This window comes from Bos javanicus, chromosome 12, assembly GCF_032452875.1.
Source record: "Bos javanicus breed banteng chromosome 12, ARS-OSU_banteng_1.0, whole genome shotgun sequence".
NCBI lineage: Eukaryota > Metazoa > Chordata > Mammalia > Artiodactyla > Bovidae > Bos > Bos javanicus.
Genome location: NC_083879.1, coordinates 76,320,197 through 76,342,205, shown reverse-complemented (window position 1 = coordinate 76,342,205; position 22,009 = coordinate 76,320,197). Strand labels below are relative to the sequence as shown.

Here is a 22,009-nt window from a genome sequence, read left to right as displayed (position 1 = left end):
CTGTTTTCCTTGCTCACTAATTTTGCTGGTTGGAAAATGATTGATATTTACAATTGACACAGGTTGCTTAAATGGTTATTAAATGTATCTCTAGGAGAAATTTCTTTTTTCCTCTGAATGATTGTTAGGAAATTGTTTCATTCTCTTTCATTGTTTTAAATATTAACTTTTAGGTTTTTTTTTTTTTTTAAGTAAATCAAATAGAATATACCAGCAGCTTCATATTCACTTGCTTATCATTTATGATCCGTTGTAAAGTTCAAACATCATCTTTTGTATATTAAGTAGTATTCACTGGCTTCTGCACCCCAGATGTCTAAGTGATACTAGTAAATTAAGTTTAAATTTGTAGGCATTATCTTTATTTAATTCATTTAACTATTACTTTTAAAAAAATGTTTCCCTTTACAGTATAGGAGTTAGATTAGTTGGTGAATTTTATGAATCTTAAGACAGTTTTTAACCCAGGTGTTTACTGATTTACAGTCTACAAGATTCAGTTTCTGTGCAGGTGAGTGCCCATGTTATTTATCTGCCATCACTGTAATGTCAGGGTTTCCCTGGTGGCGCAAACAGTAAGAATCCGCAACCTGTGCAGGAGACCTGGCAACCCTTGGGTTGGGAAGATCCCCTGGAGAAGGGAATGGCAACCCACTCCAGTATTCTTGCCTGGAAAATCCCCACGGAGAGAGGAGGAGCCTGGCGGGCTACAGTCCATGGGGTTGCAAAAGAATTGGACACGACTATCACTCTCACTGTGATGTCACATGAAGACTTAGATCTTCTAATGTCAGAACGTGGGTGTGATAACTCTTCTTTAAAGGAATTGTCATTTTTTTTTTTTGTAACAAGTTCAATAAAGGCTTTACTTAATGGTGTTCACAATAAACACCCCATCCTACCCCTCTCAGTTCAGTTCAGTTCAATCACTCAGTCATGTCCGACTCTTTGCAACCTCATGAATTGCAGCATGCCAGGCCTCCCTGTCCATCACCAACTCCTGGAGTTCACCCAAACTCATGTCCATCGAGTCGGTGATGCCATGCAGCCATCTCATCCTCTGTCGTCCCCTTCTCCTCCTGCCCCCAGTCCCTCCCAGCATCAGTCTTTTCCAATGAGTCATCTCTTTGTATGAGGTGGCCAAAGTACTGGAGTCTCAGCTTTAGCATGAGTCCTTCCAAAGAACACCCAGGACTGATCTCCTTTAGGACGGACTGGTTGGATCTCCTTGTAGTCCAAGGGACTTTCAAGAGTTTTCTCCAACACCACAGTTCAAAAGCATCAATTCTTTGGCGCTCAGCTTTCTTCACAGTCCAACTCTCACATCCATACATGACCACTGGAAAAACCATAGCCTTGACTAGACGGACCTTTGCTGGCAAAGTAATGTCTCTGCTTTTGACCTTTGTTGGCAAAGTAATGTCTCTGCTATCTAGATTGGTCATAACTTTCCTTCCAAGGAGTAAGAGTCTTTTAATTTCCTGGCTACATTCACCATCTGCAGTGATTTGGGAGCCCCCCAGAAATAAAGTCTGACACTGTTTCCACTGTTTCCCCATCTATTTCCCATGAAGTGATGGGACCAGATGCCACGATCTTAGTTTTCTGAATGTTGAGCTTTAAGCCAACTTTTTTACTCTCCTCTTTCACTTTCATCAAGAGGCTTTTTTATTCCTCTTCACTTTCTGCCATAAGGGTGGTATCATCTGCATATCTGAGGTTATTGATATTTCTCCCGGTAATCTTTATTCCAGCTTGTGCTTCTTCCAGCCCAGCGTTTCTCATGATGTACCCTGCGTATAAGTTAAATAAGCAGGGTGACAGTATACAGCCTTGACGTACTCCTTTTCCTATTTGGAACCAGGCTGTTGTTCCATGTCCAGTTCTAACTCTTGCTTCCTGACCTGCATATAGGTTTCTCAAGAGGCAGATCAGGTCAGGCAGGTGGTCTGGTATTCCCATCTCTTCCAGAATTTTCCATAGTTTATTGTGATCCACATAGTCAAAGGCTTTGGCATAGTCAATAAAGCAGAAATAGATGTTTTTCTGGAACTCTCTTGCTTTTTCGATGATCCAGTGGATGTTGGCAATTTGATCTCTGGTTCCTCTGCTTTTTGTAAAACCAGCTTGAACATCTGGAAGTTCACGGTTCACATATCGCTGAAGCCTGGCTTGGAGAATTTTGAGCATTGCTTTATTGGTGTGTGAGATGAGTGCAATTGTGCGGTAGTTTGAGCATTCTTTGGCATTGCCTTTCTTTGGGATTGGAATGAAAACTGACCTTTTCCAGTCCTGTGGTCACTGCTGGGTTTTCCAAATTTGCTGGCATATTGAGTGCAGCACTTTCACAGCATTATCTTTCAGGATTTGAAATAGCACAGAGTCGGACACGACTGAAGTGACCTAGCAGCAACAGCAGCAACTGGAATTCCATCACCTCCACTAGCTTTGTTTGTAGTGACGCTTTCTAAGGCCCACCTGACTTCACATTCCAGGATGTCTGGCTCTAGGTTAGTGACCACACCATCGTGATTCTCTGGGTCGTGAAGATCTTTTTTGGACAGTTCTTCTGTGTATTCTTGCCACCTCTTCTTAATATCTTCTGCTTCTGTTAGGTCCATACCATTTCTGTCCTTTTTTGAGCCCATCTTTGCATGAAATGTTCCCTTGGTATCTCTAATTTTCTTGAAGAGATCTCTAGTCTTTCCCATTCTGTTGTTTTCCTCTCTTTCTTTGCATTGATCACTGAGGAAGGCTTTCTTATCTCTCCTTACTATTCTTTGGAACTCTGCATTCAGATGCTTATATCTTTCCTTTTCTCCTTTGCTTTTCGCTTCTCTTCTTTTCACAGCTATTTGTAAGGCCTCCCCAGACAGCCATTTTGCTTTTTTGCATTTCTTTTCCCTGGGGATGGTCTTTATCCCTGTCTCCTGTGCAATGTCACGAACCTCTGTCCATAGTTCATCAGGCACTCTATCTATCAGATCTAGTCCCTTAAATCTATTTCCCACTTCTGTATAATCACAAGGAATTTGATTTAGGTCATACCTGAATGGTCTAGTGGTTTTCCCTACTTCAATTTAAGTCTGAATTTGGCAATAAGAAGTTCATGATCTGAGCCACAGTCAGCTCCTGGTCTTGTTTTTGCTGACTGTATAGAGCTTCTCCATCTTTGGTTGCAAAGAATATAATCAATCTGATTTTGGTATTGACCATCTGGTGATGTCCCTGTGTAGAGTCTTCTCTTGTGTTGTTGGAAGAGGGTGTTTGCTATGACCAGCGCGTTCTCTTGGCAGAACTCTATTAGCCTTTGCCCTGCTTCATTCCGTACTCCAAGGCCAATTTGCCTGTTACTCCAGGTGTTTCTTGACTTCCTACTTTTGCATTCCAGTCGCCTATAATGAAAAGGACATCTTTTTTGGGTGTTAGTTCTAAAAGATCTTGTAGGTCTTCATAGAACCGTTCAACTTCAGCTTCTTCAACATTACTGGTTGGGGCATAGGCTTGGATTACCGTGATATTGAATGGTTTGCCTTGGAAACGAACAGAGATCCTTCTGTTGTTTTGGAGATTGCATCCAAGTACTACATTTTGGACTCTTTTGTTGACCATGATGGCCACTCCATTTCTTCTGAGGGATTCCTGCCCGCAGTAGTCGATATAATGGTCATCTGAGTTAAATTCACCCATTCCAGTCCATTTCAGTTCGCTGATTCCTAGAATGTCGACGTTCACTCCTGAATGTTGTCCTAGCCCTCTAGGTTCTCACGAAGCCCTGAACTGAGCTCGCTGTGCTATGCAGCAATTTCGCACTAGCTGTCTGTTTTACAAGTGATGTCTTATACCTTTCACTGCTACTCTCTCAACAGAGCTACCATTCTGAAGCTGATTGCTGTAGACCACATATAGTTATTCTGTTTTTTTTTTTTTTGCATGTGGCCAGTATCTACTCCTTTGATCTCTGTAGCTATTTGATACACTTTGCATAAAAATTCAGGAGATAGACAAATCCTAGACTTCTGCTATCTGTTGGTTCTAATAGCCGTAGAAAACACAAATGTTGGAATTGTGTGATTGCATGTTATTCTCTAAAGATTTACCTTCCCTGCATGACACAGGTTTCTGTTACTAACCTGTAGGTACTCAATTATAATTCACTCTAACTTTGAAATCTATAGCTAGAAAATGAAAACCATCTGTTGCCTTATGAAATAAGGAAGCATGTCAGAATAGATTTTAAAAGAGCAGTAACTTTTTTATAGATACATGTTGTAGGTGGGAGGGGTTTCCTTGTGTGTTCATGATGGTCTTTTTACATAATTTGCTTTTCATTTTCTAGAAGGAAAAATGGCAAGAGTCAACTTGGTATTATATCAGTGACAAGCTTTCCTATCAGCTAGTCCCAAAGATATCACAAGGTAGAACAGTGTTACTGAGTTCAGTGTGCAGTTGAAGGATTTGGATTACTTATGTACCAAACATAATAACCTTGTTGCCTGTGGCCCTTAAGTGTGCATTTACCCTTGCATACCAGAGCGCTGCTTCAGGAGGCGCCAGGTAACCCTGTATCCATGTTCTCATTTGCATCTTTGGGTACCAGACAGGGGAGAATTCTTCTTTTAAGCAGTGCAAACTTGCTAGCCCCCTCTCCAGCAAAGAGTCGAGTGGGCAGAAGGCAAGATTGACACAGCAATTTCGTGTTCCCCTGTGGTTTGCTGTCAGCAAGCTGTTACCCACACACGCCAAAGGTTGTTTGAAGTGGGCTTACACATGTTTCCATAGCAGCAGTCATCTTAGTGATTCCTCTCGTTTTTTGGACTTTTTTTTCCCCCTTTTGCTTCTCTGTTCCTCACTGATGCAGGATTAAACAAACAGCATATTTAGGTCAAGGAAAGAGATGTTTGCTAATATAGATGCTGGGCTAAGCATTCTGGGAGCGAGGTTTCTTGCAGCAGATGAACATTCTTTGTGCCTCCGGCAGCCTCTGCAGCAGGGTGACTGTCTGGCTCCGTCTTTTTCATTTTGGGGCAGGTTCTGAGATTCAGAACAATCCCGAGCAAATCACCGGAGCCGGCAGTTTTCCAGTAACCGCATGTACATCTTCTGCTTATTTATCCTTTGGTATTAACAGTGAGGAAGTCTGTTGGAAAAAATACAATACTTTAAAGATTTTGGTGCATCCGAGGTGTGTCATCTTGTTTTTTTGCACCACACCTCCTGTGTTACACTCGGAGCTCGGAATTTTTTTTTTTTTTTTTTGTCAGGCGGCTGGGCAGGAGCAGCATTTAGTACAGCAGCTCGGAGCTTCCCTTCTGTTCTGGTGTCGGCAACTGCCTGTCGTGAAGATGGTACAGTGGGAGTCTGCTCTGAAGAGCCAAGGAAGATAGTGTGGAAATGGAGTAGAGATTGCTAGAGACCTGAGCATCCACAGCTTGGGGATGGGCTGCACTACTAGTGTGATTCTGTTTAAAGGCATCCGCACCGTTTTCGAGAGAAACTGTGCTTATATGTGCAAACATCAAGGAGAGAATAATGCCCTTGAATGCACAGCATACAATTGGACAAAAGAAGACTCAGAACTATTGATCGCCTCCTGTCTGGTAAATGCTGTCTTTTAATTAACAAGTAGTTGGTTGGGGTTAGAATAAAACTAGCCTTTACTTGTAAAGCAAATATACTCATTTATTTCAGTATGCTTATGTATATATAGCTTGCATGTGTCAGTGGGTAGTGAGTGGCCTTCAGTTTCCAATTGTGAGGTGCCTGTTTGTATGTGTGAGAATGTCATGTGTTAATCAGACCTGAAATACATGCAGAGAGAGCAGCTGGAGTAAGGCATGTGGTCACAGAACAGTTTTCTGAGTTAGCTTTATGCGCTTACATGTTCTCAGTATAGTGCCAGAAATAACAGAGGTCAAAGCTGGTATCTAGGGTCTTAGGGATTGAACCCTCTACCTGTGATGGTGAATTGCTCAGTCCCTTTACCTCTTATCCTTTCACTTGGCTAGATTTTCCTTACTAATGGCTTGTGGTTCATCCTTTGATTCGGGGCAGAAATGTAAAGGAAACATGAAAGAAAACTGTAATGGGTGTGAGAAAGATATTTACAGGCTTATTATTTTAAATCTGGCCATTTAGAATTTTGTGAGTGAAGGCTCTTGAGAGTCAAAAGATGCTCAGTTGACATTCCTGTGATGGTTCCTCCTTCCCAGGGCACGAGGAGGTGTCAAGTCACAGATGGGTGTGCCTCTCCGCGGCCTTCTCACAAATACCAGGCTCATGAGAAAGCTCCGTGTTGGTTTCCTCCCTCAGAATGCCTTGCCGTTTTTCCTTCTGTTCTTATGGCAGTTCTTGTCCAAACAAGTGGGGAATAATACATGTGGGCGTTTTTTGTGGAGGGGGATGGCCAGCAGGAGCCCAGTATGGCCAGAGCAGGGTGTGCGGAACCCCTGAAACCTTCCTGGTCGTGGGCTGTCACCAGAGACCCGGAGGGCTGGCGTGCCACATCTCTCCCCCCACACTCCACTCCCCTCCCAGGATCAAACCAGGTCGGCCCAGCCTTGCAGGAGCTCCAAGAGAGGATGCGTCTTAGGGAGAGGTTTACATGGTGTTAGCTCTCAGAATCCCTGGGAGGAAAGGGAAAGAGAGCCTCGGATGAGCCTCAGATGCATTTTGGAAGGCATGAGTGTTACGTGTGGGCATGCAGTTTTAAGTGGTGCTGTCTTAACTATTAAATATTTTAAACTCTAAGTACTTTGGGATATGCTTTTGCGAATGACTGGCATCACAGCTGAGGAGGACTGGCCCATTAGAGTGTCTGTCCCATTGGGGTAGTCCCTCACCCCGGCAGCCCTAGGACTGCCTGGCCGTGGTGCCAGACCCTCTCCCACGCCACCAGCTTCTTTACTGCTCCTGCAGCCCTCACTGACTTGGTGCTTGGTTAACCTGCCTGCGAGAGACCCTGCTTGTTTTTCCTTACCGTTTATTGCATGAGGGAATACTAACCTGCCCCAGGGCTTTGTTGGGACTCTAGGACTGGATGTGAAGCCCCAGTCCTGTGCCTCGGGTCGGATGCCCTCAGCTGCCACCCTTGCCTGCACTAGCATACCCGGAAAGTTGACAAGACCACATGTGCCTGTGGCCGAGGTGCTGTGGGTGGAAGGGTGTACCCTCTCACTCCAAACTAGCCTCCCAGCCTCTCTTTCCTTGACCCCTTGGAGTCTTCTCTGCGTAACTGACAGTGGTCTCTGGGGAAGGGAAGGCAGACCATCCTTCTGCTCAGAGTCAGATCCAGAATCCTTCAGATGACTTCTGGGTCCGTCCCCAGTGTGCCCCCCAGGCCCTGCTTCCTCCTCTTCACCTTTCTCCTCACTCCTCTCTCTGACCTTTTCCCCTGGGATCTCTACCCGGGCGCTTACCTGGTCCACCCTGGCCTCCTGGTGGGCTTTGCTCAGAGTTCTCCATGGCAGCGAGGCTTCCTTGACCCCTGATGTAATTGTGCCACACCACCTGTGCACTCCTCTCTGAGTCCCCGCCATACCCCTGACACAGAGTTAGGTGAGACTAATGCCGTAAGTATAGTAATAGTAATTATTGGTAAGTGTTACTTACAGTGCTTACACAGGAATAAGATTTATGATGGCAGGGATTTTTGTCTGTTTTACTGACTGCTTCTGCCTTCAACAGCCAGAACAATCCCTGACTCCTAGTAAATGCTCAGCTAATGAGTGAATTCTGAGGAAATGGTTTTATGGTCCTGAACTCGAACTTAGAGAAGCTGTTGAGAAGGTCTTCTGAAACCAGGCTTTTTTTTTTTCCCCCAAAACATTTTTGTCTTGGAGTTATCCTAAGAAGTTGCATGGTCCTAAGCTGGCCATTCCAGGGGTTTGCTATGGTCCTTCAGCGACAGTTGAGGATGCTATCTTTGTGTATTATCCAGACTGGCTCTGTTGAGACCTGTTCCATGGCATGGGCTTCTGAGGACCTTCTCATCCTTTGGATTGATCCAGCCAAGCTGTTGATTAAGGGAGAATTGCCCCGTGGCCCTCCCTTGGGCCTGCTCCATACAAATTAGACTGATCCTTTGTAGGTCTTTGTCAGGCTCCTCAGCCTTGGTTAGGAGAGTGTCTGTCCTTCTTTCAGCTGACGTAGTGATTGGCTTGTGGCTGCATCTTAACTCTCAGCACGTCAGAGCTGTCCCTCACCGCTCCTCAGAGTATAACCCCCTCCCTGGCCACTCAGTACATAATAAACCGTATGGAGGAAAATAACGTTCATGAGGCCACCACTCTTCTAGAGACTCTGAAATACCCCAGTTATCTGCCTGTCTGTTATAATTCACTGGGGTGGACTGGCTCATTCTGGCCTCAGAGGAATTGCTGCTTCTGAACTAAGCTTTGTGTTTTTCTCTTGCCCACAGTGAAGGGCATGAGAAACATCCTTACTTAGGTGATGTCTACCACGAGGGTGTGGAGGGTGCTGCTCATTTTCTTTCGGAATGGCGAAGAGTCACCATAGTATAGTGACTGAGAGTCCCAAATCCACAACTTGCTGGCTGTGTGACTTTGGGCAATTTACCTAACCTCTCTGTTCCTCAGTTTCCTTATCCATTAGATGCAGATAAAAACAGTGCTTAACTCATAAGGTTGTTAAATGAATGACTGTATCTGAAGTCCTTAGGACAGTGTCTTCATGTAAGTTAGTGCTAATTGTTAGCAATTATAATTATTTCTATTTTTTAGTGTTTCTTTTATGAAGAGCCCTGGAAGGAATTTCTTCTCTTCATGCTCTGAATGATGGCGCTTTTCCTGAGGAGCTACTTTGTGTAGCATAAGTGCTAATCGAATTGTATTTATTTTATATACATTATGATTCACGTAACTGACCTCAGCCACCTCTTCAGTTGACTGTTAAAAGAAAGCTTAGTTTCACACACATGACCTGATTCTAACAGATATATGGGCTCTTTCAAAATGATTTGTTTTATATTTCCTTTAAACTTTGCTTCTTTTTTTCCTGTACTACTATTTTATCACTGCCTGCTTTTTCTCATCGGTTTATCAAAATACTTTTAATCTTCTTCTTGCTTATGTAAATCACTTTAAATCCCATTGAAACAAAGCAGAGCATGAATTAATAAACTAGTAGAGAACTTTGGTGAAGAACAAACCTTCAGGTTGGCTCTGAAGCAAAATCAGATGTCTTTTTTTGTGTGGGTTAAGTTTCATTTGGGGTAAAATGAGAACTGCAGCCTGGGAGACAGCACCTCAGATCTCTCTGTGAAAAGAGGCAGGGTGGGGAGATAAGTATATATGTGATTTTGAAGGGGGAGGGAGTACATGCAGTCAGGCATACATTTTTCCAGAAGGTTTTGACCAGTCTCGTGAAGCTTTGGCTAGTCATGAGAAACAGTCATCACCATGAAGGATTTTAGTGCTTTTCTAGATGTGAGGAGATACAGATGTCTTTTTTTTTTTTTAATGTTAATTTAATTCCATAAAAATCTTGTTTTGTGTAGCTTGCTTTTTTTTTTTTTTTTTTTTTTTTTAACATAAGTTGTCTGCTTTTTTGTTGTTGTTGTGCTAAAGGCAAAATCAGAATTAAGACATTTTTATATCATTCAATTAATACTTACAGTGCATGTTACATCTTTATCTGTTACCTAAAAATTACCTCTGTGATTTTTTTAAGATTAGTAAAGTTGACTAAAAATCTGATGTCTTGAGTGCGGACATTAGCTTTGTAAGGCTGCAGCTGTCCGATCTTGTGCAGGAAGCTCTTTTTTTCCTTTTATGTCCAAGAGACATGAATCATCTCGGTGGTGGGTAGTACCTGCGGAAAAGGGCTTCTCTGGCAGTTGTGGACTGACTGAACTTCGAGTGTATCCCTTGAGGCTCAGGTTGATTTTGACTAGTAATTCCAAACTATGGTAGAGGGGCAGGATTGAGTTAGGGTAGATTTCATTCCTGAGTACAGAATTTTCCTAACATTTTCTCTTTTCTAAGTAATGGACTGTCCAGGTCATTCAGGAAACACCCTTGAGGGGACTTCCCTGCTGATCTTTTGGCTGGGACCCTGTGCTCCCAATTCAGGGGGCCTGGGAACTAGATCTCACCATGCTGCAACTAAGACCTGGCACAGCCAAATAAAGAAAGAAGTAAATTAATTAGAGTGAAAAAGGAACACCCTTGAGTGCTTCTTTGTGCTGGGTGCTAGATGTACAGGAATAAGGAGAAAGCTCTCCAGTCTCCGCTGGCGGAGGAGGCCCCACCCATTGCCCAGGCACTTTCCATGAGGAGGGGCAGCTCGAGCTGAGACAAAACTCTTGTAAATCCCAGTTTTTCCTCGTCTGTGAAGATTTGTGATAGACCCAGCCCTGTTGACCAGGACCTGACCTGTTTTCCTCATTGCCGGTGGTAGCTGCTTCCCTTCTTGATGTGTCTGTCATGGAAGAATTGAGGAACTGTGGGATTATCTGTAGCATGTTCTCGTTTTGTGTAATGTAACTGACGTGGGAGAAGCCATTCAGTTCTAACCTTGATAGCAGCTAGGATTCTGTCAGCCCTTCACAGAGAGCACATTACTGCAAGTTGCAAGGGGATTAGACAAGCTCATCCTCAGTTTCTTTCATGACATGTTGGGATAATAGAGTGATAATCTTACCCATTGTAAATGGACAGTTGATCTTTTTTTCTTGCCTCCTTAAAGCTTTGAAATATTTCATGGTCCTCCTATTGAAAGATTTGTTGCACGTCTTCAACATGTTCTCAACCTTTACTGCTGTATAGAATTTTATACAGAGACCACTTCAGTCTCTCCAGGAGAAACAGGCCTTCCTCATGTGAAACACCAACTGGTTATGAAATCCCTTTGGTGTATTCTGTGTGCACCGTGCAAAGAGAACAGAGCTGAAGGTGATATGATCGCAAGAGCCTCAGCCCTGCTTGTGTGTGTCTGTGGGGCTGCGGGGCTGTGTGGATGGGTGGGCTGGTGGGAGGGTAAGGCAGAGGTTGCGGTGTAATCAATGACCAGGGTTAGTGGAGACTGGGATAATAATACACATCAGCTTGAGGCCGTGGGGAAGGTAAAGGCTGAATCTTTGTATTTTTTAGATGTTCTCTCATAACTGTTTCTTGAACTGTGATAACTGTCTTGAGGTGTAAGAAAGCAGAAATCTGCTTGATTGCCTTCTGGAACACTCCTTTGGTTCTTGGTTCGGTCATGGGACCATGGCTTTGTGTTTTCCGTTTTATTTCTCATATCCTTCCTAATGATGCCATGTGGATTTTGTTGCCTGTTTGACTGGAGCAGTAAACTCGGCTGATGTTTTCAAGGAACAGTCTGCTCTGATTCCTAGATCCATTTGCTGCGTCCTGGGATTGCGTTGCTTTGTTGATGCTGTGAGTGCAGCCAGCGCGAGCTAGCACAAGAGAGTTTATATTGTCCCTTTCCGCAGTGCTTTTTAAGAATTGACCATCTTTTTAATATTTATTAAATCATAAGCAGGAGATTAACATTCATTGTGGAAACCAAGCCTGTGGTGTTTGCTGCACAAAGATAACCACTGATAGAAACATTTTGAAGCAAACCTTCTAGGTTTTCCTGGTGGCTTAGATGGTAAAGAATCTGCCTGAAATGCAGGAGACCTCCTGGGTTTGATCCTGGGTTGGGAAGATCCCCTGGAGAAGAAAATGGCAACCCACTCCATTATTCTTGCCTGGAGAATTCCATGGACAGAAGAGCCTTTGGGGCTATAACCCATGGGGTCACAAAGAGTCGAACATGACTGTGTGACTAACACTTCTAGAATTTCATCCATGTATAGTTTTATTCATAAAAATTTTATAATGGGTTGCTGTGGACTAAATTGTGTTGTCTCTCCCCACCCTCCTGTTTGTATGTTGAAGCCCAGAACCACAATGTGACTATGTCTGGAGATAGGGTCTTTAGGATATAATTATGTTAAAGGGGATCATAAGGGTGGGGCCCTAATCCAATAGGACTGTGGCCTTTCTAAGAGTAAGAAATCTCTCTCTGCCATGTGAGCACACAGTAAGAAGGCAGCTGTCTGCGAGCCAGAATGAGGGTCCTTACCAGGCACCAGCTGACCATGCTGGCACCCTAACCTTGAACTTCAAGCTCCAGCACTGTGAGAAAATAAATTTTTGTTGTTTAAGCCACTCAGTCAGTGATATTTTATTCTGGCAACCCAAGTAATACATAATAATATACATGGTATTTTGTTATATAGTCTTGTTACTTGCTTGAATAGACTCACAAACATCTTTCCATATCACTGAGTACACGTTTCTTTCTCATTCTTAATGGTGTCATTTCATTGTGTGGATGAGCCATTTCCGGCTGCTATTAATGGTATAACATAGATGGAGTAGCTTGTAAACAACTACCATTTCTTTCTTTCCTTCTTTTTTTTTTTCATATTTACTTGGCTGCACTGGGTCTTAGTTGCGATACGTAGGGTTTTCAATCTTTGTTGTGGCATATGGAATCTTCCAGTTGCAGGATGCAAACTCTTAGTTGTGGCATGTGGGATCTGATTCCCTGACCAGGATCCGAACCCAGGCCCCCTGAGTCGGAAGCTCAGAGTCTCAACCACTGGACCACCAGGGAAGTCCCCTCCCATTTATTTCCTGCAGGAGGTTGGGAAACCCAAGATGGAGGCATCTACAGATCTAATACCTGACGAGGACCTGCTTCTTGGCTCGCAGATGGCCGTCTTTTCACAGTAACTTCTCTTGGAGGAGGCAGTGAGCGAGCTCTCTGGAGCCTGTTCTGTAGAAAGCCCCAGTCCCCTTCTTGAGGGTTCCACCCCCAAAGGCTTCCCTTTCAGACAGTGTCACATGGGGAATTTTGAGGGGACTCAAAAAACAGTCACATTGGAGGAGGTGACATTTTGTCTATTTGTTTGTTCATGACATTGTTATTCTACCACACGTTGATTTAAGAGCAAAGATCCATGACCTTGATAATGAATGCTTGGAGATCTAACATGTGAAACTGCTCCTCGAGTGTTCTATATTTTTTAAAGATAGACTAAGTTAGGCTCTAAGGCAGACTTAGGCCTAAATTTTTACCTTTTTTTTTTTTTTGGTACCAACCAATTTGTAGCATTTTGTAAAGTATTAGTTCCCCGTATTCACAAACTTCACACAGACATCTGGAAGTGACATTTTATTTAACACATTACCCAGTATCCCATTTTTTCCAATTGTAAATGCTGTGATAAACATCTTTCCATCTGTAATTTAAACACTTGTTATTTTCTTAGCACAGACTTCTAGACTTGGAATAGCTGCGTCAAAGAATATTTGCTATTTAAGCGGTTTTTATATCTATAGCCAGACTGTCCTCCAGAAATAACTGTTTTGAGATTTTTTAAAAAAAATTGAAGACAAGAAAATTTGTTTTCTCCCCTTGTGACTTCAAGCAGTTTGCCTTCATAATGGCTTTTTATTAAGCGGTTGATGGAGTTATCTGCTCAATAGAATGATATCAATTTAGATTGCTGTATGCTTAGGCAGTAAGACTCACACCAGGGTTCAAATTAGTACTAATTTTGTCTCAACTTCTGGAAGCATGACCACTAGTGCTAAATCTCCCTGAAGAATTCTGAAATGTTCCATTGTGGAGGCTGGAATGTGTTTGTTCTGGGAGGTCTTCAACCTTTTGGAATTGGTAGCTGTTTCATAGACATTAAAGAGGAAAAAGCAGCAGAAATACTGAATAGAAACAAATGAGTAAAGGCCGTTATTGCTTTGTTCAAGTCTTGCTTTTTAGATATTCAAAGTAGTTGATTTATATTTCTCCTTCAGAAATGATGAGAAGCAACAACTTTTTTGCTTTTTAAAAGTAATGTTGATTGTCTTTCATGTTTAGAATACATAATTATTTTAGAATATTTAGAGACTACAGGGAAATATAAAAAGGAAAACAAAATCAGCCATAATCCCACAGCTCAGAATTAATTACTGTTTAGCATGTAGTACAGGCTTCCCTGGTGGCTCAGACAGTAAAGAATCCACCTGCAATGCAGAGGACTCGAGTTCAATCCCTAGGTGGGGAAGATCCCCTGCAGAAGAGAATGGCTACTCACTCCAGTATTCTTGCCTGGAAAATTCTATGGACAGAGGAGTCTGGTGGGCTACAGTCCATGGGGTTGCGAAGAGTTGGACAGGACTGAGTGACTAACACTTTCATTTTCACATCTAACATGTAGTGCATGTTTTCTGATATCTTTCTGTGCTTATACAAATATAAAAAATAGTATATCCCATAAATAATCCTGATGCCCTTTCCTCTTATCATTTTTATGGCCATTTTCTTATGCCCATAGTGTTCTGCTAACACACTATTTAATATATGCTTAATATTCCACTGTAATGTATATACCAAATTTATTTTAATGCTTTTCTTTTGTTAGGCATTTAGGTGGTATAGACTATGTTTACTGAGGACATCTTTACCCAAACATATTTTTATGGGTCTATAATTATTTTTATAGGTTAGATTCATAAACATGAACTTGTTAAGACAGGAATGAAATTTTTAAAAGCTGTTTAATGCATATTGTTTTATTGCTTGATGATTGATCCAGGTTACATTCCTGTTCTGTGCTGCCGGTGTAGAACAGGTTGCTCAGTCATGTCTGATTCTTTGTGATTCCATGGACTGTAGCCCGCCAGGTTCCTCTGTCTATGAGGATTCTCCAGGCAAGAATACTGGAGTGGATTGTCATGCCCTCCTCCAGGGGATCTTCCCAACCCAGGGATCAAACCCAGGTCTCCCACATTGCAGGCAGATACTTTACCACCTGAGCCACCAGGGAAGCCCAAGAATACACCAGTGGGTAGCCCATTCCTTTCCAGGGGATCTTCCTGACCCAGGAGTTGAACCAGGGTCTCCTGCATTGCAGGCGTATTCTTTACCAGCTCATCTACCCAGTGAATATTAGTCTTGTTTTATATAGCTGATGATTGCCAGCATCATTTTGCCAATTTGAGAGGCAAAAGATAATTTTCAAATTTATATCTTTTGTCATATTCAAGTATTTCTCCATTTTATCATTTGCCTTTAATTTTGGTGGCTCAGATGGTAAAGAATCTGCCTGCAATGCGGGAGACCCGGATTTGATCCCTGGGTTGGGAAGATCCCCTGGAAAAGGGAGTAGCTACCCACTTCAGTATTCTTGCCTGGAGAATTCCATGAACAGAGGAGCCCATGGGGTTGCAAAGAATCAGACACAACTGAGTGACTAACACTAACAGCTATAGCACTTATTTTACTAACAGAAGTTTAAATGTAAGTGATAAGCATAATAGTCTTTTCCTCAGTGATTTCTTCCATTACTTTTATGGTTAGAAATTCTTGCTTATCTCAGATCAGATATTCACCAGTGTTTTCTTTTGGAATTTGTTTTCTTGATTATTTATTTATTTACTATTATATTTGGTTCTTGCATCCAAGGGTCCTTCTTGCCAACTGGTTTTATGAATGAAGTTTAGTTGGCATTTTTTTCAGGCCATTTTTTTTCATGTCTATATCTTCTTTCTTAGTGGCAGAACAGAATAGTTGTGACAGAGATCTATAATATGTACTTTCTGGCTTAAAATATTTATTAGCTGATCCTTTATAGAAAGTTTGCCAACCCTTGCTTTAGTCAACCTAGAATTTATTTGATATATAGTTTAGTCGAGGCCCTAATTTGATTCCTTCCTTACCCCTAACACTCATTTTGTTCAATTTTGTGTTTTGAATAATCCATTCCTTAGACACTGACTTGTGATCCTGTCTTCATTATATTTTCTGTTCCTTTTTGTACTGGGCTTTGTTTCTTTGTCCATTATAGAAGCAAAGTTCTTATCCAGCTGTGAGTTCAATTACAGTTTAATAAAAATGGAAACAAGAAATTTGGAGAAACAAATACTACACTTTTAAGATTTATCTATAAACAGGTTGTACTGCACACATTGCTGAATTAGGTAGTCTTATAAAGCATATATTGATAAAGGTTCAGGGGCTAAGGGATAAAGACTGAGTGTAGAGATGTGTATATTTGTAAATTTGCTCTCTTGTGAAGCAGCCTGCTCATAGAGGAGATCGAGCTTGTGTTTATGAAGACTGTCTGGTGCATTTTGGTGAAAGCAACATTCCAGCGTAGCAGCTGCATCCTCAGGTAACCTTGGTTTGAGTCTACATTTTTGTGTATCCGGTCTCTGCTAACAAAAGGAGTCCCAGCAAACTATAAGCAGAGGTACTACCAGAGCTTCCAAACGAATTGTTTGTGTCTGCAGGAAGTGTATCTGTGTCTTAACAGATGAAGAGTGAATTCTAGTGTTTCCTTTAAGATAATTCATTTCCCTCCTTACCTACATTTAAATGTGTGTTAAGTTTTGGATGTGCATGCGTGTGTGTGTGTGTGTGTGTGTGTGTGTGAATCTGTATTCGACTGTGTCTACTTGTGTATGTGTGTATGTTTTTTGTTGTCATCTCAGTGCTGATATATTGGATAAAGTATTAGTTTTTTCATATGTCAGTGAACAATCCAAGGCTTTATCCCAGGGTGCATTTCAATAAACATCTGTTTTGCTGCCAAGGAAAAACCCATATTCTAGAAAAATGAAGTAGATGTGACTTGTGAGCCTAAGCAGAGGGACATGGAGTTAGTTGCCAGTGGATAGGCTTTCTCTTCTCTTCTGGAGTAGGTTCTGCCTTTGCAGGGTCTGTGTAATGAGAGTTTGCTTATGTTATACAGGTCTAAGATGTGGGCTTGGTGGCAGGCAGTCCTATTTGTGAAGAGTTTTACCCTTCTGCACATTTGCTATTCCTTGTGTTTTCTGGGCTTATTGAAATAGCATCATTAAAGCATTGTAATAGCATCATCAAAGAATTAGTCTTATAAGTTACTCTTATTTCTCTAGGGTTTCTCTATTGTTGTAGAGCAATCAGAAGAGAACCCAAACTTTTTTCTTTTTTTTTTCCATTACACTGGAAAAAATGTTTTCTCTGCTAACAGCATGTGCTGTGCTAAGTCGCTTTAGTCATGTCCAGCTCTTTGCGACCTTATGAACTGTAGCCCACCAGGCTCCTCTGTCCATGGGATTCTCCAGGCAAGAGTACTAGAGTGGGTTGCCATGCCCTCCTCCAGGAGATCTTCCTGACCCAGGGATCGAACCCTTGTCTCTTGTGTCAACTGAATTGACAGGTGGGTTCTTTACCACTGGCGCCACCTGGGAAGCCCTCCTAACAACATTTCTGACACCAAATGTGTGGGGTTTTTTCCCTCACATTAAATAATTTGGACTCTTAACTGCCCAGATCTCATGCAGATCCCCACAGGTCAAGGGCTCAATTCTACAAGACTTCCTCCACTTCATATATTCCCAGCTTGTCAGCTGTGCTTCTGACTCACCAGCTGTTAATCAGTCGGACCTCCCCACAAACCCACACTGCCTTGGATTTGATCATTTGCTAGAAAGGCTCACAGAACTTAGAAAAACACTTAAAACACTTCCTATTTCTGGTGTGTTAGAAAAGGTACAACTCAGAAATAGTCACATGGAGGAGCTGTGTGAGGCAGGGTGTGGGGAAGGGCTGAGGGGTGTCCATGCATCTCCGGGCAGACCTCTCTTCTAGCACCTCTGTGTCTTCACCAGCCCAGAAGCTCTGCAAACCCCTGTGTTAGGGTGAACACGGCAGCTCCATTAGGTAGGCGTGCGTGCATGCCTAGTCGCTTCAGTCATTTCCGACTCTCGGCCACCCTAATGACTGTAGCCTGCCAGGCTCCTTTGTCCCTGGGATTCTCCAGGCAAGAATACTGGAGTGGCTTGCTGTGCCCTCCTCCAGGAGATCTTCCCAACCCAGGAGTGGAACCTGCGTCTCCTGTGGATTGCCAGCAGCTTCTTTATCCCTGAGTCACCAGGGAAACCCCTATTATGTAGGCACGATTGATTAAATCATTGGCTATCGGTTATTGAACTCAACCTGCAGCCTCTCTCCCGTCCTGGCAAGTCAGGGAGCAGAGCCAAAAAATAAGACTCTGTATTCACCAGGTTGGTTCCTCAGGTAACCAACCCCTCCTGTTCTAAGAGTCACCTTATTAGCATAAACTCAGGCATAGTTGAAAAGGAGTTATTATGTATCACAGGGTACTATTCTCACCTCTGTTACTCACAGAATTACCAGAGTTTCAGAAGCTCTGGGCCAGGAAATAGGGCAGAGAGCAAATACATATTTAATACTATGTCACACCCGATAGCCATTGGATGCCTGCTGAAACAATGGTGAATGGCCCGCTGTCCGTGCTCTCGGAAGGCCTGGTGAACTCCTAAGTGGGGTACAGTGTGATGGGGATAAGCCCAGCCACCATGAGAAAACCTGTAAGGGACTCGTAGCTCACCTTGGGGGCAGAGTGAAGGAAGGAGGAGGAGATGTCTTACTTGAGTCTTGAAGGAGACAAAGAAGTCAACCAGATGAAGGGGTAAGAGAAGGACATGTCTGCAGAAGGAGCAGAGTCCCAGGGAGGTGGGGGGAAAGCTGAGACCTCCTTACAGCTGCAGAGGGGGCTATAGAATCAGAAAGGGGGAGACTGGAGGCAAGGGGGACCAGGGGTGAAAGCTCTGAGCATCCAGACAAATTTTCTCTGAAGGACGTCATGGAGGGAACAGGTCAGACCAGAGGGATTTTCTCTGGAGCTAGAATTTACTTGACTGTTGCACGCTGGAAATAGATGAGAGAGCAGGGAATAACAACACCCAGTTTTCTGACTCGGAGAAGGCAATGGCACCCCACTCCAGTACTCTTACCTGGAAAATCCCATGGACGGAGGAGCCTGGTGGGCTGCAGTCCATGGGGTCGCTAAGAGTTGGACATGACTGAGCAACTTCACTTTCATGCATTGGAGAAGGAAATGGCAACCCACTCTAATGCTCTTGCCTGGATTATCCCAGGGACGGCGGAGCCTGGTGGGCTGCCATCTATGGGGCTGCACAGAGTTGGACACAACTGACACGACTTAGCAGCAGCAGCAGCAGCAGCAGCAGAAGTCTCCTAACTTGGGAGGTGGTGATGCCATTAATCAAATGCAGGCACGGGAGAGGAGGGATGGGTTTAAGCATAGCTGGCATGGAGCAGAGGAAGGAGAACAGATCACCGGTTCTCTTTTGGTCTTGCTGTGTTCAAATGCCAGAGGAGCCTTCAGGTCAGGGACAGATTCAGCTTTCGTCGGGCCTGAAGCTCCTACAGTTAAGAGCCCTCTTTAAGAGAACTAATAGGAACTCTAAAGACCAGCTTAGATACAGGACTCTGGGAGGAGCTCTGCCGGGAAGGGTCCTGAAGTGTGAGCTTCAGTAATTTCCTGTGAACCTCCTTCTGCGTCCGGGCGGATGCCCAGGCTCCTGGGGGTCCTTTTCCCTCTCTGGTGTCCCCTGCTGTGTCCTTCTGCATGTCAGAAAACCCCCAGGTTCCTCTCTGAGCTGCAGGCGGGTCGTCATCTTGTGTAGACTGTTCAGCTCAGTTCAGTCGCTCACTCGTGTCCGACTCTTTGCGATCCCATGGACTGCAGCATGCTAGGCCTCCCTGTCCATCACCAACTCCCACAGTTTACTCAAACTCATGTCCATTGAGTCGGTGATGCCATCCAACCATCTCATCCTCTGTCATTGTCCCCTTCTCCTCCTGCCTTCAATCTTTCCCAGGGTCAGGGTCTTTTCCAATGAGTCAGTTCTTCTCATCAGGTGGCCAAAGTATTGGAGTTTCAGCTTCAGCATCAGTCCTTCCAATGACTATTCAGGTCTGATTTCCTTTAGGATGGACTGATTGGATTTCCTTGCAGTCCAAGGGACTCTCAAGAGTCTTCTCTGGCACCACAGAAATTAAAGTTAACCCAAGGGTTACCTCAATGTGAGGAAGGCCTGTGCTGTACCTTCTGACTCATCAGTGGAAAAGGTACCCTTCTTCCCCCATCTCCCTGACACACAAGTGAAACAGAACAAAAAGCCACAAAAGGCTTTTATAGGCCCAGGGGTTTGGTTTGTTACCACTCTCTATGACCAAGAGAGCACAGTGATGTGAAGTTACGTTCTATTTAGATCATCAGCGGGAATTGGCGGCCATGTGTATACATTGAACTGCGTGGCACTTCCAGCTTTTCCTGTTAAAGAGTTTTGAGGACTTATTTTACCTAAAGCCTCTTAGAATAAAGTCTTTTAAGTCAAATTTGTGTGGTCTCCTGACAGAGATTAAAAATGTTTTCATAAGAGCCAGTCAATGTAAGGTAGCACATTTAGATAATAATTCCAATAATGTGTACATAGAGAGGTCTCTAGCTGTAAGAGGGAGTGGAGAAGAGAACGTCGAGTCATTGTTTAGTCTGTGTCTTTGTTACTTGGCTGCAAAGCCTTTTCTTGCAGGGAGATAATTACTGACATTACCAAGGACAAGGTTACATTTGGGTCAAATGTCTTCTCTCCTGCTGCACCTTGGCCTTTGGGACACTCTCCCCAGCCAGTGCCTCGTCCTCTGGGCAGCCGCCCCCGCCACCAGTGTTCCAGAAATCTACCCCCACTCTCCTTTCACTGTCAGTCTGCGTGTGAATGATCTCAGCTAGATGTTAGGCTCTTACCTGATTAAAACATTCACACCGTGGTATAAATAGCTCACAGAAATGTATCTGTCAAAGGGTGTTTGCACTTTAGAGGGGAGTTTCTAACTAAGGGGAGCACTACAGATGATGGGAGATTTTGGAGCCATTTATCATTCGTTTTCAAACTGCAGAACTGAATGGAGTTTGTATGCTAGTTCCTGTGTGTGTTTGGGGTTTTGTTTGAATTATAGGAGGAGAATGTTTTTACCTCATTTTTCTTTCCCCCATCCCCCTCCTCCACCCCCAGGTAGGCACAGGTTTTCTACATATGTTTATCTAGTAGCTGAGTCGGTAAAGAATCTGCCTGCAATGCAGGAGACCCAGGTTCGATTTCTGGGTCAGGAAGATTCCCTGGAGAAGGGAATGGCAACCCACTCCAGTATTCTTTACTGGAGAATCCCATAGACAGAGGAGTCTGGTGGGCTACAGTCCCTGGGGTCCCAAAGAGTCAGACGGCTGAGCAACTAAACCACCACAGCACAAACTTTAAGTGTTTAATTGGGGAGGGGGTGAGATTTTCAGTGATGGCCTTATCTGCTGCATTTTGCCACCTGCAAGTTACCAAATTCCCAGAAAGAAGAGCATCTTGGAAATCTAGCACGTTGCTTTGGAAAGGTTGGCTCCTGCTCTTGTGAACTGAAAATATCTGCAACTTACATCACTGGGCCTGAAATCCCAGGGCCTTGTAAAGAAAGGGTACAGAGATGTTGCTTTCTGATTCGTATCCATGCCCTGCTGGTGTTCTGGAGTCAGTGCTGAGAACTGAGTGCTGCATCTGAAGAAAGACCTGATAGAGCAAAGAGCCAGTGAAAGGGCTGTAAAAGGACGAGTGTGTATTTTTAACTGAAAGTTGGTGTGTGGGAGCTCCTTCTAAATATGTTCTCTCCAAGAGCCTTGCATGCATGCGTGCTAAGTTGCTTCAGTCCTCTCCGACTCTTTGCAACCCCATGACCGTAGCCCGCCAGGCTCCTCTATCCATAGGATTCTCCAGGTAAGGATACTCGAGTGGGTTGTCATGCTTTCCTCCAGGGGATCTTCCCGACTCAGGATCAAACATAAATCTCTGTGTCTCCTGCATCGGCAGGTGCATTCTTTACCACTAGTGCCACCTGGGAAGCCCAAGAGCCTTAAGTCACACCAGAATCTGACTTGCGGGGATGACTGGGGTGTGGGTTATTGAAGGTAGGCAGAGCCCTGAATGTTTTAGCCACTTCAGAAAAGTGGACACCATAGTCTTATTTTTGGTTCCCCTTTGATGCTAACTGGAGTGGGACTTCACCAGTCCCCCTTCGGCAAATGAATAAACGAGGGCACATTGATAGTTTCTGGGAACTTGGAGGGATGCAAGAG

General features: G+C 43.6%; 1 protein-coding gene across 13 annotated transcripts in view; it reads left to right on the top strand.

Annotated features, from left to right (window-relative positions):
• DOCK9 (dedicator of cytokinesis 9) overlaps nucleotides 1-22,009 on the top strand; it is a 324,937-nt gene that overhangs the window by 65,968 nt on the left and 236,960 nt on the right. For 3 of the 13 annotated variants that reach the window (XM_061435265.1, XM_061435263.1, XM_061435258.1), the window contains exon 1: nucleotides 5,275-5,600. The exons of 4 other annotated variants lie outside the window; for them this stretch is intronic. In XM_061435265.1, coding sequence (XP_061291249.1) covers nucleotides 5,439-5,600 — 162 coding nt within the window. In that variant the 5' untranslated portion in view covers nucleotides 5,275-5,438. Of the gene's footprint in view, nucleotides 1-5,273; nucleotides 5,601-22,009 lie in introns of those variants that run through there. 6 more of the 13 variants (XM_061435268.1, XM_061435264.1, XM_061435259.1 and 3 more) reach the window with 3 other exon arrangements.